Source organism: Salvelinus alpinus, chromosome 3 (genome assembly GCF_045679555.1).
Source record: "Salvelinus alpinus chromosome 3, SLU_Salpinus.1, whole genome shotgun sequence".
Lineage (NCBI taxonomy): Eukaryota > Metazoa > Chordata > Actinopteri > Salmoniformes > Salmonidae > Salvelinus > Salvelinus alpinus.
The window spans coordinates 53,377,034-53,396,303 of NC_092088.1; the positions used below are offsets into that span (position 1 = coordinate 53,377,034).

Here is a 19,270-nt window from a genome sequence, read left to right on the forward strand (position 1 = left end):
CTACTTCGTGTTTGTCTGACTTCTCGATAGATTTTAACCCACTTAACCCCCAAATTTCCCCAAGTTTTCACCATCATCGTAAAGCCCTAGTTATGTGTTGCTTTGACAAAGTAATTTCTATACAGCATTATTTATTTCATGTGATTAGTGATTCATTTACATTTGTCCCTCAGGCTTAAAGTCAACCCTGTTATGTGAAGGGATAGTACGAGATTTTGTCAATAAAGCCATTTTCCTTGAACCCACCTGTCCCCATTTTCATTAGTTTATGTTACTGTAGGCTATCTGTAAAATGATTTTAAAAAACTAAACATAATTTCAAGTGTAAAATAAAAGTTTTTTTGTGGAGTGCCTTTGTTACAATTATGAAACAAAAAGCATGTGCGTTGAAACACAGTAAAAGCTTGTTTTTATAAAGACAAAACAAATAAAAATACCCAATCCGCAAGACACAAATGTCTGTAGCCTAAAAATCAATATAAGCGCCAAGCGTGCTTGTGAATAGTGAAAATCAGCATTATAATTGCATTATAATGCATATAAGTGTTGATATGACAGGTCAAAATAGTTTATTGTCACTTATTAAACACATTGTTTGTGACCTCGTTCGTGCTTACAGTATGGGATGTGTCTTCGTGCAACAGGTGGATCTCATTTAGATGTTATCCCTTGTCCTAACAGTCACCACAAATCTTCAACACTTTCACTTGATTGCAACACTTACATTTACATTTACATTTAAGTCATTTAGCAGACGCTCTTATCCAGAGCGACTTACAAGTTGGTGCATTCACCTTATGATATCCAGTGGAACAACCACTTTACAATAGTGCATCTAACTCTTTTAAGGGGGGGGGGGTTAGAAGGATTACTTTATCCTATCCTAGGTATTCCTTAAAGAGGTGGGGTTTCAGGTGTCTCCGGAAGGTGGTGATTGACTCCGCTGACCTGGCGTCGTGAGGGAGTTTGTTCCACCATTGGGGTGCCAGAGCAGCGAACAGTTTTGACTGGGCTGAGCGGGAACTGTACTTCCTCAGAGGTAGGGAGGCGAGCAGGCCAGAGGTGGATGAACGCAGTGCCCTTGTTTGGGTGTAGGGCCTGATCAGAGCCTGAAGGTACGGAGGTGCCGTTCCCCTCACAGCTCCGTAGGCAAGCACCATGGTCTTGTAGCGGATGCGAGCTTCAACTGGAAGCCAGTGGAGAGAGCGGAGGAGCGGGGTGACGTGAGAGAACTTGGGAAAGTTGAACACCAGACGGGCTGCGGCGTTCTGGATGAGTTGTAGGGGTTTAATGGCACAGGCAGGGAGCCCAGCCAACAGCGAGTTGCAGTAATCCAGACGGGAGATGACAAGTGCCTGGATTAGGACCTGCGCCGCTTCCTGCGTGAGGCAGGGTCGTACTCTGCGAATGTTGTAGAGCATGAACCTACAGGAACGGGTCACCGCCTTGATGTTAGTTGAGAACGACAGGGTGTTGTCCAGGATCACGCCAAGGTTCTTAGCACTCTGGGAGGAGGACACAATGGAGTTGTCAACCGTGATGGCGAGATCATGGAACGGGCAGTCCTTCCCCGGGAGGAAGAGCAGCTCCGTCTTGCCGAGGTTCAGCTTGAGGTGGTGGTCCGTCATCCACACTGATATGTCTGCCAGACATGCAGAGATGCGATTCACCACCTGGTTATCAGAGGGGGGAAAAGAGAAGATTAATTGTGTGTCGTCTGCATAGCAATGATAGGAGAGACCATGTGAGGATATGACAGAGCCAAGTGACTTGGTGTATAGCGAGAATAGGAGAGGGCCTAAAACAGAGCCCTGGGGGACACCAGTGGTGAGAGCACGTGGTGCGGAGACAGATTCTCGCCACGCCACCTGGTAGGAGCGACCTGTCAGGTAGGACGCAATCCAAGCGTGGGCCGCGCCGGAGATGCCCAGCTCGGAGAGGGTGGAGAGGAGGATCTGATGGTTCACAGTATCAAAGGCAGCCGATAGGTCTAGAAGGATGAGAGCAGAGGAGAGCACTTCCCACAAATAAGTTGCTTGCACCTGAAACGGGTGTCATGGGTTCTGTTCCCGAGTGCATCAGCCCACTTTGCAGTTTCTCCTCCCCAGGAGCTGTTTGCAATTTGCTCTGAATCTTTGCTGCTGTCTTAACCCTCATATGTCTCTCACATAGCCTGCTTGTCAGACTCATGATGAAGTCTCTCCTGCTCATGGTGTTGTTCATGCATTGTTTAAACAACATTTAGAGTTGATAGCGGCCAAGTCAAGCATGTTGTATAACACAGCAACAGGCCAGAGGCGAGTTCCTCCTTTCAGTACCATCTGATCTGAAACATTATCCGATCTTAAACATTATCCAACACTCGCTCACCTGCAGCCCGATATGGATCCTTACCCAGATATGGAAAGCCGTTCAGCATGAATCAAAATAATAATCATCGGCGATATCATGATCTATTTCTTCCCTGCCATCTGAGTCACTTTAATTCAGATCTTTTTTTATATATTTTTTATTTAACTAGGCAAGTTCTTTTTTTTCAATGACGGCCTAGGAACAGTGGGTTAACTGCCTTGTTCAGGGGCAGAACGACAGATTTGTACCTTGTCAGCTCGGGGATTTGAACTTGCAACCTTTCGGTTGCTGCTCTAACCATGTAGCAACATTGCATGTGCATCCATTCGTCTTGATTTTGTCATTGTAAGTTATGCACGCTCTCATTGCATAGCCTACTCCAAATAGGCCTAGAGTAGACTACTAAGACTGCTTGGATCCGGTGGACTGGTACAGGGTACACTGTTTTGAGATTGAAATTAGAATGGATTAGTACAATAGAATGGCCCGCCTTGTTTTTCATTCACAATTGATGATTACATAATAATGCATTGTTCGCTTCCCCTCGTTCATCAACTTACCCATTCTCCCCCTTTCTCCCCAATCATACTATACTTTATTAATTTCATCTGCTGTTATATGTGTGAAATTTGTTTCGGTATAGAAAACATTAAGAACACTTCCTAATATTGAGTTGCACCCTCCTTTTTGCCCTCAGAATAGTCTCAATTCGCCCGGGCATGGAATTTACAAGGTGTCAAAAGCATTCCGCAGGGATGCTGGCCCATGTTGACTCCAATGCTTCCCACAGTTGTGTCAGGCTGGTTGGATGTCCTTTGGGTGGTGGAAAATTCATGATACACACGGGAAACTGTTGAGCGTAAAAAACCCATCAGCGTTGCAGTTCTTGACACAAACCTTTCACCTGGATTCCCCTGGTCAGTCTGTCATGGAAAGATCAGGTGTTGTTAATGTTTTGTACACTTGTGTAGTTTTTGTTGTTTCAAGTCAATTCTAGGGGTGATTATCAACTGGGCACGGCACATTCAACTATCGGAGAAGGAGCGGTGTTAATATACACAATCACAAAGAAATCCATTAATATTTTGTTTCGAAAGGTCATAAAAAAACAGAATAGCATGTTTTGAGTTGTATTTTTTATTTTTTTTATTTAACCTTTATTTTACTAGGCAATTCAGTTAAGAACAAATTATTTAAAATTATGGCCTACCCCAGCCAAACCCTAATCCAGGTCTGTGCTTAGTAGCCAAGGCTATGGCTGCACCATGCCAATGAAATCAACTTGTTGATTTAGCAGACATCACAGGCCCTGCTCTACCACAGTCAGCACACATATATTTTACAGTAAGAATAAAATGGAATGTAACAGAAGAAAATAGAAAGGATAATTTCCCCAAATGACTATTGCTGATTGTCACCAGTAGCCTACTCACATGAGGAATGCACAGAGCCACGGTTATTCTAGATAAAAGTTATGTTTTGAAACAGAGACGATCCGCGCAATTTGTAGAGTTTTTGTTGTTGTTGCAAAAATAGTTTAGAGTCCTTGGAATCTGCTCTTTCTGATAGGGTATAACAATCAAAACATCTGGCCTGACTGGACCTCTGTAGGAGGATATGTAAGAAGTGCTATTTGGTAAGCTCCTTGCTTATTTGTCAATGCATGCTGTCAATGTCAGCTGCACAGGTCATCAGTCTCTTTATTCTCTTTGACAATGTGAAATTAGTTTCAATATAGTTTACGTGTAGTTTGGACATGCCAGCTGGGCAGGCAACTATTGTCTTACAGTCAGAAAATACACTATCATCTAATTTCAGTATTTACAGTCAACACATTTTCTGACTGATTACAATGTACATTTTTAACATAATACATGCATTCATTTAGCAATTTGTTATTTATTATGGAACATTTATACAACTGAAATATCAACGGTTAGAATTTATTTCATGGCCATTCTAGTAGTAATAGAATTCCGGCAGGCTGAGTGTTAATATACGTTGTTTTCTCAAAATGTATGTTAGCTAGCTAAGTTAGCAATGTTAACCCCATCTGCTGTCAACTTCAATATACAATTTGAGAGCACTAGTTAGCTCCAAGTGGTTATAGCTTTGACTGCATGGTGACAGTGAATTCAGAGCCTTCAGTGCTAGCTACACTACAAAATAATTTTACCATGTTCCTGTGAAGCAATTGTAATGACAGGCTACCACAACATATTCAAGAGTTTCAACAAGGGGTAGTCTGTTTAATTTCATTGTGTAGAAACACAGTTTGAGATAATTTTTATGTGATTTCGCAAGTGATTGAATGGGGAATTGGGCTTCCCATGAAAATGTCGTCCGAGGTTGTAACAGTAACCAACAGTAACCAAGGGGGGCGGGGCTTAGTGAATGGTCAATTGCCCCTTCCTGTTGCTCACAACAAGCTTCCATTCCCCCTGTCATAAGTGGAGTTATAGCTGATTTAAGATGAAATCGTCAAACCTGTTATGGTCAACCCTGTCACTTTAATTGTCACCTTTTATAGTCTGTATTTTATTTGTTTTTGTTTACCTCTGGAGATGGGGAAACATGTTTGTTATGAAGTTGAGCGTGCTCTTCATGTCAGAATGTTAAAATTTGGTTAAATAAATATAATTTGTTTACAAAATTACACTATCCAAAGGCATTCTATTCGTGGAATGACACAGATACCAAATGGGGAAAACTTGAATGGGGATTACGCATAAGTGTGAATATACAATTCAGTATCTTATGTTGCTCTATGTGTGTGGTTGTAAAGGGGGTTAAATAATGACCCTGTGCTTAGCCATCCTCTCGGTTGGGAGAGAATCACTACCTTTGTTCACTTTTCAGCCACATCAGCCATCATTCTCCGATATCCATTCTCATCCATACTGTAAGATTACTAATGGGCTCTGTTCAGCCTTTCATCATCAGGATGGCAGCGCTTGTTTAACTCACTTCAAAACCAATTCATTTGAAAGAATCAACATTTTCCTGCCCACAGTCTTAGTTTAAAGGACTGTTATTCATCTTCTCTTATGGCCAGTTTGATTTAACTTTAAGCCAGTACCATATAACTAACTCCACCTGGTTTTATGACACAATAACATCTCTACATTGTAATATTTCACATTAAAAACATTAATTGAACATCTCCTCTACCAGAAATATGACATTTTCACAACTGAGTCCAATTTAATTCACTCCATTTAATGTAATCCTATCACTAATGTTTGAATGGGAATTCACTCTGGCACAGTACCCACCCCAGTGCTTTCAGTGAAGCCCCAGAACTATAAAATTCCTCTATCTGTGTTTGTAAGGATCCTGGAGCTGCAGGAGAAAGGGGACCTGGACATCCTGAAGCAGAAGTGGTGGCCCAGGAAGGGTCGCTGTGACCTGGACAGCCACTCGGAGGCCCAGCCAGAGGGCAGGTCCCTGAGGCTCCAAAGCTTCGCTGGGGTCTTCTGCATCCTGGCAGCAGGGCTGCTGCTGGCCTGCCTGGTGGCCGCCCTGGAGACCTGGTGGAGCAGCAACCGCTGCCGGCGTGAGCAGCCCAAAGAGGTGACCGAGAACGCAGCCCCGATCCAGGGCCTGGTCCCACCGCGGCCCCTCCCTAGGCCCCGGCCGAGACCCAGACCCCCGGGCCCCCCGGTCCTGCCCAGAGATGACACTGCCACACTCTACTTTATGGATCCAGGCACAGACGCCAGCCCTGATTTAGTAGAGCTGCAGTACACCCAGTTATAGGTGTGCCCTGATAGTCGAAATTGATGTGATCATTTCATTTCATTTTTTAGTGGGAGAGAAGTGGGGTTGGGTTTTTTGTAGTTCAAAAGAGCCTTTGAAGGATTATTAAGATACTTAAACATGCAATTACTTGCTTGTTTTTGCTTGTTTCTGCTTAAAAGTGAGTCATTATCATGGATAGCAATAATGATTACTACAAGAATATGAATAATGACAACATTTATGTTGGTTCATTAATTCAACAACATTGCACTTCTGGGTAGATATTTGCTGCCTCAGTCAATGCAAACGCTCTCTTTAGCTCATCCATCCATGTATTACTGCTTCCAAACAGCTTAAACGCAACTTCATCCTGCTAGAGACTGGGCAGCCCCTGGTGGTGTACAGACATAAAAGGCTTGACATGGATCCCTAAACTAAAGTGTGAGCAAACAAGACGCTGTCTGTTTGATTGGACAATACAATAAAGCAGTAAGACCCACAGAAAATAATAGACTTAATGTAAAACTGTTGTCATGATGGCTATATATGATTAATGGAGCATTAGATTATTGAGTGATTTATTAAACATGACCCATTTAATGTCCTTTAGTGTAATACTCCATCATAAATGCGTCTTTGGATGTCCTAACCTATCATGTTCTTCAATGACAGGTGTTATTTCACTATATAATATATGTAATTTAACAGACACTTTTATCCAATGTGACTTAGTCAAGCGTGCATCCATTTTCTGTGTGTGTGATCCTGGGAATCGAACCACTACCCTGGCGTTAACGAGCGCCATGCTCTACCAACTGAGCTACCAAGACCACTTATGACAGCTACAGCGTATGTAGACAATATGACAACAATTTCCAGTAAATTGTACCCAGTCCAAATATGCCCTATACGTGTTTTTGCAATTATATGTCAATGTCCAGATACACAGCCATGCTGGTTATTTACGTACTGTATGATTGTCTGTGATCCTATGCAGGTCACTAAGGTCAACAGTCTGGAACGGGTTTCTGGTCCATTGACATATAATGACATTACAAGTACTTCACCGGAAAGCAGGCGTGACATTACAAGTACTTCACCGGAAAGCAGGCGTGACATGTGGACAGACAGAGAGGGAGACTGGGAGGAGGCAGAGACTATTGACACAGGTCAGGAGAGACCTGAGATATACGGGGTACTGTATGGGGCTCGGGGGGGGGGGGGGGGGGGCATGGGCGATTTTAGGAGTAGAAATGTATCGCTTCACTGGTCGTCTTACTCCATGGTCTCTTCTGTTGTTTGGCGTCTTTGTGTTATGATTTAAACAGAATGGATGCATGGGAAATGTTTGGTAACAATGAGAGGAAGGAGAAGTAGCTAGGAGGCCATACTTTTGGCTGTTTTCCGGTGCACTAGATTTTTCTGCGCAATCCTATTATAACATTTATTTGGGCACTTTTGGCTGCTCCTCAACTCCAAATTGCATCTTTTGGAGTAGTGAACGACTAAAAATATAGAGACTTTCAAAAAATGATTTCTTTAAATGATTTTAGGTCTTTGTCTCCTACATTGTGTCTATCTTGTCTCATAAAGTGTGATGCATTGACATTGTATACCCATCTGAACCAGTCCGTCTATAAGGATGTGATGCTTTTCATGCAGTAGTCTGCTGCAGGTACAGCATCTGTTGTCCATAGAAACATTTATTTAAAGAAACAAGTGTTCATTTTCTTGGTGTTACATTAGTTGTGTTAAGAGGTGTTGATTTAAGAGTTATTTTTACACCCTCTGTGCTAATATAACTCCCAGGTGAGAGTTACTGTACAGAGGTTGGGCGGTGGCAGTGAGCAGTGTTGATTGAGCTTCCAATTTTAACTTGAAACTTCCTTTTCATCGTATTGCCGATGGTGCAAGGGCAGCTGGAATTGTGCAGTAGTGTAAGGTAAGTAATATGTTCATGTTTTACAATATTTTTTAACAAGTTAGCTGGTGGCCAAACTTGTTATATCGGCTAAGTGAAGGGTCGAGATCTTTGTTTATAGATAATAGCTACATCAGCGAACTTTAGATTTAGACGGTTGCTAGCTAGGTAACGTGGTTAGTTAATGTTAGCGCTAGATGAATTAGCTATCTAGCTAAATGTTAGCGGGAACTTTATTTCAACTTCATTAGTTCGCTAAAATTAGCAAACAATTAGATTTGAGAACATTTATCAAAATCCAAAAGGATCAGAGTTAGGCTGTACCGTTAGGTGATTTCAACCATGTGCGTGTTGAGTTCACAAGGCCAACTAACATTAGCGGTGCACCACGTGCATGGTGTTAATTGGGTTGTGACCGAGTGTGATCAATTTGAGCCTTGTTTGGTGCAGCATGTAGCTAGCCAGGAAGTGAAGGTTACAAACTGGCTAATATCTACTAATTTGTTCTTCAAAACGCATATAACTAAGAATGTTTGTCTGGCAAAAACATTGTTAGCTAGCTAGCTATATAGCTAGCTACAACACCGACCTCAACCGTAACTTAGCGCTAACGTTAGCTATCTAGCGCATATGGCCAGACGTGGTAGGGTTTTCCTCGGCCATTTAGATGAACATGTCTATGGTGTGTGTGCTTGTTGTGAATCACAGATCAGACATTGTGTTCAAGCCAATACGGCTTGAAATGTATTGGCCAGTTTATCTTTCTAATAGATTTGAGCGGTGGTGGTAACTATTTGTAGCTAGTTAGATAGCTAGTTAGTTTGGTTGGTTGGTTGATTTCACTGGAATATTGCCTTGCCAAGCTCCAGATCCGCAGGCAGGTAGAAACCTGTTACATCATTAAAGTGGCATTTGGAACAAATGGTTGATCCACTGCAGGGAAGACAAAGGGGAGACGGTATAAGGGGGAATTTTGTGTGATTGTTTCTATATGTAAAGCTTTACCATAAAATGTTTGCAACCACATTTAACTTAAATATGACATTGTGTGTATTTGCATTTTGCAGGAGTGCAGAGTAACATGTTGGTGAAGGTCCAATACCAAAAATGCAAGAAGTTCATGAAGTTGCAGCCTGGTTTCTCTTATGGAGATTTCATTAATCAAGGTGAATATATGAACTGTCTGATGTATTTTCTTAATTGAACACTTGGGCTTGATTTGGTTCAGACCCATTATGTTGCCCCCTAGGTGGCTTATCTCCCTGTATTCTGATTAGTCTCTCTTTTTTTGTAGTCCAAAATAGGTTTGGACTGCCCTCTGCAGCACAAATACACATTGTTGATGATTCACAAACGGAGGTGGAGGAGGATGTCCTGCTGGACCTGATTGAGGCCAGTTCATACCTGTGCCTCACAATCAAATATCTTGATTAAGGTATCTTTCTACAGTCTCACATAATGATTTCAAGTAACATGAATGTATAGATTGATTGCCTTGATCCATTGTTTGTGCTCAGACTTTTTCCTGCCGGCTGTCTTGACATCCAGTTCGTGCATAGACACTTTATCCCTGTCGTCAAGTGATTTAGACCTGAGATCTCCAGAAAGGCCGTCTAAAAGGTCAAAACAACCTCAGGAGATTTAGCCATTACTGATATTGGATGTTGATAATCCCATTTCTGTGTTTGGTCTTCATGGAGATTACGACAGCATAAAACAACCCTAAATGGTTTAACTTTTCTCTTGTCTTAATAGATGGTCCGAGATGCCTTGACTAGCAGACCTGATGGGTAAGACATATTAGAAAAGTACCAGACACCCAAAACATTGGACCACAGAGCCAGGAGAGAGAAGATTGCCATCTTAGTCAGGCACATGCAAGAGATGCATTGATAAGCTTCTCATTAGCCAATCTGGCCACAAACAATGGATCAAAACAATCAAACTATACATTCATGTTATTTGGCATCATTATGAGACTGTAGAAAGATACAGCACATTCTTCAACAAAACTTTGGTTAAACATGTTTAGCGTGTGTATGCTTTACTGTTTTTAGGCAGGAGGCTTCCCACTCGTCAACAGAAATTATGTTATGCTCTTGGAAATGTGACCCTCTTTCTTTTTTTGACAGATCCTTTTTCCGTCAAAGGCTATGTAAGTGCTGGTAGAGCATGTTTGCTTTAATATTTTGACACTTGTTCTGTGGACTGAAAGGCATCAAACAGTCATAGAATCAAGTCTAAAAATAATAACCATTTGACTACCATGTTGGTCTCCTTTTCCCACATCTAAGGAACACTTCTATTATCCTGACACAGGCAAAGGATATCTGAATTATTGTCTGAGGATGGTATCAAGGAAGACCCCCCCCACCCAGTCGGGAGTCCCAACCCATAGGAGGAAGACTGACCTGGACCACCAGCTTGTTGGTGATGCTTGCAAGGAGGCCATATCATTCCTTGTCCACTCGGCCAATGAAAAACAAATCTATCAGAAGATGGAGGTTTCAGTATCGCCTGGAGCTAGTTTATTGTCCAGACAGAAGCACAGATATCCTCAGTCTTTCCCAGGTTTCTGGACATCAAAGGATTGGTGAGTGATGTAGTATATCTTGCAATCAGAACTACAGGCTATTTGTCTGATTGAGAACATGATTTTGTGTTGGTCATGAAGTTGAGTTGATCCACTTTGTTTTAGGTGAATCAGGACTTTTTGCTGATGTTTGACAATGAAACAACCTCTAAGTTCATTGAAAAGTTGGACACTGTATTGAAGCCTAAAGTCATCAAATTTTCAAAATCCCCGGCTACGACCACTGATTTCTGTCGCCTCCTGAAAACTGCCAGAGAATGACAGCGAAACCAGTAAGTGGATTCTCTCGTGGTTAGTGCAATGTTTCAAACTCAGCGATATTGTTTTATGTAATTTGGGGTGTTTGCCTTTTCTTGCGCTCAGACTGGGACAATGATATGTCCTCCCTGCTGCTTCTTCATCTCCTCCCACCACCAGCCCGAGGGAAGAGCACCAAGATCAGTGCCAGTGATGCTGTGGGCAGACTAGTGCACTTTCAAAAGGTAAGATGATACAGTAATTGTTGTGTAATTTCTTTTTTGGATTGTCTCTTCATTATCTTAACATGTGGAGAGTGACTTAAAAAAGACCCTTTGTGTTTCGCAGTCATGCTGCAGCATTGAAGCCCATCTTGATGTGAGCCATGGTCAACAGCCATACCTCCTTGCCGTCAGAAGAAGACAGAGCAAGATTGACAACTACTACATTGTGGTGGACAAGAGGCTTGTTCCCTGACAGGCAACTAGTGGTCTGTGTGCGTTTGATGAACTGTTCAAAAGCCCACTTTGTCTTTAACCTGATGTATGATGATGCGCTTGTCAACTTCTACACATTTGTGCAGACAACCATCTACAACATTGATGTAGACAAAACAAGAGAGACCCCTAGCGTGATAGTTGTGGACAAAACTTCTTAACTAGATAAATGTATATTACGGTGCTTTTGTTGTCGAGTGTTGCACAGAAACAGCCATTCATTGATATTTCATTTGAGAATAGCTTCTATCCCTCCACCAGGTTCAGACTAATCTGTGTTCAAGATGGTTATAGACAGCAGTTTTCAACATACTCAGGTTTCTGAAAACATTTGAATAGTATTCATAAGAATTTTGGTCAAGTATTTTGGTCAATTTTGGTTGATGCTTAGAAGGGCCCTCTCATGTTGCCGATTCTCCAGTCCAGTCAGAAGCTCCACAAATGGGTGGTGACATTGGTGTCCCACATGATAACACTCAAAGTGATTGTTTTGAGAAGAATGGACAGTCAAATAAAATCTAATTTTATTAGTTTATTATTCGCCGAATACAACAGTGAAATGCCTACTTACGAGCCCCTAACCGACAGTGCCGTTTAAAAAAAATATGAATAAGAGATAAAAGTAGCAAGTAATTAAAGAGGAGCAGTAAAAAGATAACAATATATACAGGGAGGTGCTGGTACAGAGTCGTCGATGTGTGGGGGCACCGGTTAGTTGAGGTAGTATGTACATGTAGGTAGAGTTAATTAAAGTGACTATGCATAGATGACAACAGAAAGTGGCATGGAGAGGGGAGGGGCAATGTAAATATTCTGGGTTGCCATTTGACTAGATGTTCTTGGCTTGGGGGTAGAAGCTGTTTAGACGCCTCTTGGACCTAGATTTGGCACTCCGGTACCGCTTGCCGTGTGGTAGCAGAAAGAATGGTCTATGACTAGGGTGGCTGGAGTCTTTGACAATTTTTAGGCCCTTCCTCTGACACCGCCGGGTATAAAGGTCCTGGATGGCCGGAAGCTTTGGCCCCAGTGATGTACTGAGCCGTTCGCACTACCATCTGTAGTGCCTTGCATTCGGAAGCCGAGCAGTTGCCATACCAGGCAGTGGTGCAACCAGTCAGAATGCTCTCGTTTGTGCAGCTGTAGAACCTTTTGAGGATCTGAGGACCCATGCCAAATATTTTCAGTCTCCTGAGGAGTAGGTTGGACAATGTTAGTTTGTTGGTGATGTGGACACCAAGGATCTTGAAGCTCTCAACCTGCTCCACTGCAGCCCAGTCGATCAGAATGGGGTCGTGCTCTGTCCTCTTTTTCCTGTAGTCCACAATCATCTCCTTTGTCTTGATCACGTTGAGGCAGAGGTTGTTGTCCTTGCACCACACGGCCAGGTCTCTGACCACCTCCCTATAGGCTGTCTCGTTATTGTCGGTGATCAGGCCTACCGCTGTTGTGTCATCGGCAAATTTAATGATGGTGTTGGAGTTGTTCCTGGCCGTGCAGTCATTAGTGAACAGGGAGTACAGGAGGGGGCTGAACACGCACCCCTGGGGGGCCCCTGTGTTGAGGATCAGCGTGGCGGATGTGTTGTTACCTACCCTTACCACCTGGGGGCGGCCGGTCAGGAAGTCCAGGATCCAGTTGCAGAGGGAGGTGTTTAGTTCCAGGGTCCTTAGCTTATTGGTGAGCTTTGAGGGCACTATTGTGTTGAACGCTGAGCTGTAGTCAATGAATAGCATTCTCACATAGGTTTTCCTTTTGCCCAGGTGGGAAAGGGCAGTGTGGAGTGCAATAGAGACTGCATCATCTGTGGATCTGTTGGGGCGGTATGGGAATTGGAGTGAGTCTAATGTTTCTGGGATAATAGTGTTGATGTGAGCCATGACCAGCCTTTCAAAGCACTTCATGGCTACAGACGTGAGTGCTACGGGTCGGTAGTCATTTGGGCAGGTTACCTTAGTGTTCTTGGGAACAGGCACTATGGTGGTCTGCTTGAAACATGTTGGTATTACAGACTCGGACAGGGAGAGGTTGAAAATGTCAGTGAAGACACTTGCTAGTTGGTCAGTGCATCCTCGCAGTACACATCCTGGTATTCCATCTGGCCCTGTGGCCTTGTGAATGTTAACCTGTCTAAAGGTCTTATTCACATTGGCTGCGGAGAGCATGATCACACAGTCTTCCGGTACAGCTGGTGCTCTCATGCATGTTTCAGTGTGATTTGCCTCGAAGCGAGCGTAGAAGTAGTTTATCTCGTCTGGTAGGCTTGTGTCACTGGGCAGCTCTTGTCTGAGCTTCCCTTTGTAGTCTGTAATGGTTTAAAGGTTCTGCCACATACGACTCGATCTTAGTCCTGTATAGATGCTTTGCCTGTTTGATGGTTCGTCGGATTTCTTACAAGCTTCCAGGTTAGAGTCCCGCTCCTTGAAAGCGGAAGCTCGAGCCTTCAGCTCAGTGCGGATGCTGCCTGTAATCCATGGTTTCTGGTTGGGATATGTACGTACGGTCACTGTGGGGACGACGTCATCAATGCACTTATTGATGAAGCCAATGACAGATGTGGTGTACTCCTCAATGCCATTGGAGGAATCCCAGAACATATTCCAGTCTATGCTAGCAAAACAGTCCTGTAGTTTAGCATCTGCTTCATCTGACCACTTTATCGATCTAGTCACTGGTGCTTACTGCTTTATTTTTTGCTTGTAAGCAGGAATCAGGAGGATAGAATTATGGTCAGATTTGCAAAATGGAGGGCGAGGGAAAGCTATATATGCATCTCTGTGTGTGGAGTATAGGTGGTCCAGAGTTAGTTTCCTTCTGGTTGCTCTTTTAACATGTTGATAGAAATTAGGTTAAACGGATTTAAGTTTCCCTGCGTTAAAGTCCCCTGCTACTAGGAGTGCCGCCTCTGGGTGAGCGTTTTCTTGTTTGCTTATGGCGGAATACAACTCATTCAATGCTTTCTTAGTGCCCACCTCTGACTGTGGTGGTATGTAAACAGCTACAAAGAATATAGATGAAAACTCTCTCGGTAGGTGATGTGGTCTGCAGCTCAGCATGAGAAACTCTACCTCAGGCGAGCAATAGCTCGAGACTTCCTTAGATATCGTTCACCAGCTGTTATTTACTAAAATACATAGACCGCCGCCCCTTGTCTTACCAGACGCCACTGTTCTATCCTGCCGGTACATCATATAACCAGCCAACTGTATGTTGATATTGTCGTCGTTCAGCAATGACTCCGTGAAGCATAAAATGTTACCATTTGTAATGTCCCGTTGGTAGTTTAATCTTCCCAGTAACTTGTCAATTTTATTGTCCAAAGATTGCGTGTTTGCGAGCAGAATTGAGGGGAGTGGGGGTTTATTCGATCGCCTCCTACTCCTCAGAAAGCAGCCCGCCCTCCGGCCTCTCTTTCTCCGCCTCCTCTTCACTCAGATCACTGGGGTTGGGGCCTGTTCCGGAGGGAGCCGTATATCCTCCGCCTCGGGCTCGTCAGAGTCCTGAAAGAAGAAAAAGGATTCCACTAGTCCGTGGAGAGTAATCGCAGTCCTGATGTTTAGAAGTTATTTTCGGTCATAAGAGTTGGTAGCGGCAACATTATGTACAGTAAAACAATAGTAAAACAATAAGTTACAAATAACACAGATAAACAAACAAAAAAACACAATCGGTTGGGGGCACGTAAGACGTCTGCCTTCTGCTCCGGCGCCATTTTACTTACCGGCGCTATTTTACAGTCTTGCTAAAGATATGTGTCCCTCCATCGTTGACAAGTTGCTAACTTGTGGTGCTGCAAATAGTGTGTCAACAGTAGTGTGTGATTTAGAAGAGCTTACTACTGGGCTGCACTCCCAAATTAAACAAGCTCTTCTGTCAGTTATGCCTATGGATAACCCCTTCATTTCAAAACGTGCGCTTCTCTCTAGAATCTACTCGTTTGACTATGGGTATTTGGAGCACAAAAACCGTCCAACTAAAGACAATCTAGAGAACAGTGGAAATAGCATAGCACTTAATTATATTCAAACTCTGTGTCTTGTGAGAAACGTTCACTTGATTTTGGGTGATGTTCCACCAGGAAATAACAACTGGAATTTACTGCTCGTCTTACTTCAAATAACCAACAGTTTTTTTCCCCCTTTTCTTAGCCAGGGCATGACTGTATCTGAAGCATTCGATAATGCCCAAACATAACTTTATGATACATTACCCAGCATGCTTAAGATAAATCAATCCTTTATTGCATAATGTGGAGCATGAGGTTTGAGGAAAAGCACAAACTCTTTAAAAACACCATCAAAAACTTCAAGAATATTACTAAGTCCCTTGCCAAAAAACACATATTTGCTATAGGCCATCACTGGGAGATATCACCATTGCGACATACAGAGTATTGACCGATGAAAGCGTTTTCTCTGAGTGATTTTACTGGTGGTGAGGAGTTGGCAGCCTCACTTCAGGTCACTATGCAGAAAGCCATTTACTTTACCAGCTGGGTTAAGATGGATGGCAACGAGTACAGAGAGGGACTGTTAGTTTGCAGTAAGATGGAGCATGAAATGCCAGACTTTTGTGGTTGACAATATTGTATACCTATTGCTGGACAAGTTGCATACTGATCATTTCAGTGAACATTACCATGCATTCTCTGTGTTTGATAGTGTTGTTAACAAAGTTGTTGTCAATGTTGATGATCTGAAAGCCTTTTATCCTTCAAAGTGCTTATGGTGCTGATGAGAGACTTTATGTTGTTCCTTTGTTAGACATGATTGAGTAATAGTCAGATTATTGCCAACTTTGTCAAGAAAATTGCATACCTAGTCTTAAGAGGGCTTCCACTTGTTTTAAATAGCAACTCTGCAAATAATTTTAATGTGCCTGTGATGCACTGTTTTGACTGTGATGCGCCTGTGATGCACCTCTTTCATTTTAATGTGCCTGTGATGCACTGATTTAAATTGAATGTGCCTGTGATGCACCTCTTTCATTTTAATGTGCCTGTAATGCACTGATTTAAGTTGAATGTGCCTGTGATGCACCTCTTTCATTCTAATGTGCCTGTGATGCACTGTTTGTGAACTAAATAAATGAAACAAAGCAGAGTCACTACTCTTGTAACAAATCCTTTATTGCTTCTGTTTAACTCGCTTTCAACTTGCAGGCTTGATTTGAGTGGGAGAAAATCAGACAAAATTGTTATTTCCTAGTGTGCATATTTAGCACTTCCTGGTGTCATTTCAGCTACAGGGTGCATTCTCTAGAGTTGATCCTCAACACTGAAAGGTGTTGCTGCTTAATACTGGGGGTGTTGAAAAAACACTCCCATGGGTCATTTGAACAACATCTGAAGTGTTATATTTTAACACTCCAAGTGTTTCAATATGAACACTAAACGTGTTAAATTAACACTGAGTGGCCCTATATAAACACTGGATGAGTGTTGAAAAAACACTCCCATGGGTCATTTGAACAACACCTGAAGTAGTATATCTTAACATTTAGAGAGTTTCAATATTAGCATTACAAAAAGTGTTAAATTAACACTGATAAAGTACCTTTATAAACACTGGACGAGTGTTCAAATTAACACTGGATGAGTGTTGAAAAAACACTCCCATGGGTCATTTGAACAACACCTGAAGTAGTATATCTTAACATTTAGAGAGTTTCAATATTAGCATTACAAAAAGTGTTAAATTAACACTGATAAAGTACCTTTATAAACACTGGACGAGTGTTCAAATTAACACTTGCAAATTTGCTGTGTACTGAACGAAGGTAATAGTTCATTTGAATTGTGGATACATGCTTAAAATAAAACATTTCAGATGAAATCATTTAGTTTTTGTTGTAAGGTAATGTCTCACCACCATTATGCTTGAATTTTGCAGCTTGTGACTGCAGCATAGTGTTGACGTGGGTTTTACGTCAGTGTTCCTTGAATAATATTGATTTGAAGTCAATCAACATTCAAGTTCCATATATTTCCAACTGGAAATGTAATGTAAACAATGTGGAGAATTAACCATGTTAAATCAAACAATTGCTCATCACAGCTTCTTTCTCCTTCAATCCTTTCTTTACCCCCTCTCAATCCCTCTTCTTCTTCCTTTTTCACTTTTCTTGTACTTCTCCTCACTAATAACCTATGTCTCTGTGTATCTTTCTCCCTTTCTCTCTCCTCCACTCTCTCTCGCTCTCTCTCTCCAGGACAAAGAGGTGAATCTAGAGCAGGTCCACCAGCGTTTGAACAGCCTCCTGGACGAGGACATGGCGCACAAGCAGCTGCCGGGCCAATCTATCGAGATCTCTGCCCTGGACATCAGCAGCATGCAGCCCAGCCAGTCCCTGGAAGGCCTGCCTTCACGGGACCACTACCTGGGCCACCACAGGGAGTCGGTCTCTGTGACCACTTTCCTCCAGGAGGGACAAGGAGCAGGAAGGACACTGGGCAGGGGCACTGGCAGAACCCTCCCCCTACCCCTCAGCAGCGCCACCATGCCCTCTATCCGCTGCAAACACAGGGCGCCCAACGGGGGGCTCTGCCAACAGAGCCCTGTCAAGACACCAATGCCAAAGTCATACAAATCAGGGCCTGGGAGAACCAATCCAGAAGCCATTGATGTAAGCCATGGGACTTCAATCTGACCACTCAGCCTCAGCGCAATCACAGACACTCAAGCCCCATTTATACCAGGTTCTAACATGCATCTTTTTTCCTCCACATTCTGATTGTGCCCACATTTTTTGACAGGTGTAGATAATGGAAAGATGTTTTGTGATCTGATTGTGAGCAGATGGCTATCTTACAAGTGTAGACGGATCTGGACAGTGAAACCATTTAAGTCATCATTACACCACCCTCTGGAATCATTGACTTTTGGCATCAATATGTGTATTAAAAAAAGATATATTATTTGGAAATATGCTTTTGTTAAATATTTTGCATACAGGGAGGGACCAAGAAATCTGGTCAACAATGCATAGACCCATGTCTGAAAATGTGGGCCCAATCAGAATGTGGACAAGATCAGGACTCATGTTGACTGTGGTGAGCTATAGGCTAAAGGATCAATCGTCACAGGTGAGAGAAAATATAAATATGTCTGGCATTTTATTTAATTTTTCGCTGAAGAAATATGGAGGAAAACAAAATTAGGAAAATGACTTTCATGTACATATTTGTAAGTATGGACAAAAAGAGGTGAGAAAAAAAAACTGTATTTTGAATATTCTCAATTTTTTAAGTTGGGTTTAAAAAACATACAAAATTATACAAAAAATTACTGTTTGAATGGCTTTGTAAAATTTGTTCTAAATTAATTAAGGTGATAATTCCTTCTGGTTGTTTTCTAAGTGCCAAGTTCAAAGATGTTTTCTTTCAAATTAACATTATATGAATGTACGAAATGTATGAAAAGATACTTCAAAGACAGTGGAAAGAGTTGATTTGTTTCATATGAAAACAATAAAGAATGATAAAAACTTGTTGTTTTTGTACCACGTCGCTTTTGTAATCCTTCATTTATTTTCATGTATGAGTGAGTGGCCGTGTCCAAATACCCAAACCTGCATTCTAAATATTAGGCATTTTAGGTATACGAAAATAGAATGTTTTATTGTACTTTAAATTTTGAAAATCGAGTATGGCTCATCATGGATATAACCTGTTTTAGCATGGACATTGCCGTTGAGGGCTTCCAACATTTGGGAGCAATCAGCCAATGATTAATAAAATTGTCGACTTTAAAATGGAGATAGCCTCAATGGCGCTTTCCATGCTATCACAGATGCTATAATGGCACATAAACAAAGATGAGTCCTATATCTATGGCATCTTGGTCACACTCGTATCTGCCCTCTCATTGGCTAAAATGTTCTCACCTGATGTCGCCACTTCTTGCCTGCCTGACATCTTTGAGGACATGTATT

At 42.3% G+C, this 19,270-nt stretch overlaps 1 protein-coding gene and 1 long non-coding RNA gene across 6 annotated transcripts in view; both read left to right on the forward strand.

The window, feature by feature from the left end:
* The window catches only part of LOC139570958 (glutamate receptor ionotropic, delta-1-like), a 448,588-nt gene extending 429,745 nt beyond the window's left edge, over positions 1-18,843 (forward strand). Inside the window, exons 15-17 of one of the 3 annotated variants that reach the window (XM_071393334.1) lie at positions 5,685-5,925; positions 7,091-7,262; positions 17,549-18,843. In XM_071393334.1, coding sequence (XP_071249435.1) covers positions 5,685-5,925; positions 7,091-7,262; positions 17,549-17,961 — 826 coding nt within the window. In that variant the 3' untranslated portion in view covers positions 17,962-18,843. Of the gene's footprint in view, positions 1-5,684; positions 6,112-7,090; positions 7,263-17,548 lie in introns of all 3 variants that reach the window. The other 2 variants (XM_071393332.1, XM_071393333.1) reach the window with 2 other exon arrangements.
* LOC139570959 (uncharacterized) lies at positions 7,340-16,444 on the forward strand. 3 transcript variants are annotated; one of them, XR_011674203.1, is made up of 6 exons: positions 7,340-9,180; positions 9,309-9,634; positions 9,770-10,607; positions 10,713-10,879; positions 10,971-11,089; positions 11,193-16,444. It is a non-coding gene; the product is annotated as an uncharacterized lncRNA (long non-coding RNA). The 3 variants fall into 3 exon arrangements; XR_011674204.1 differs by having other exon boundaries at positions 9,309-9,449; XR_011674202.1 differs by having other exon boundaries at positions 9,309-10,607.
* Positions 18,844-19,270: the final 427 nt, after the last annotated feature.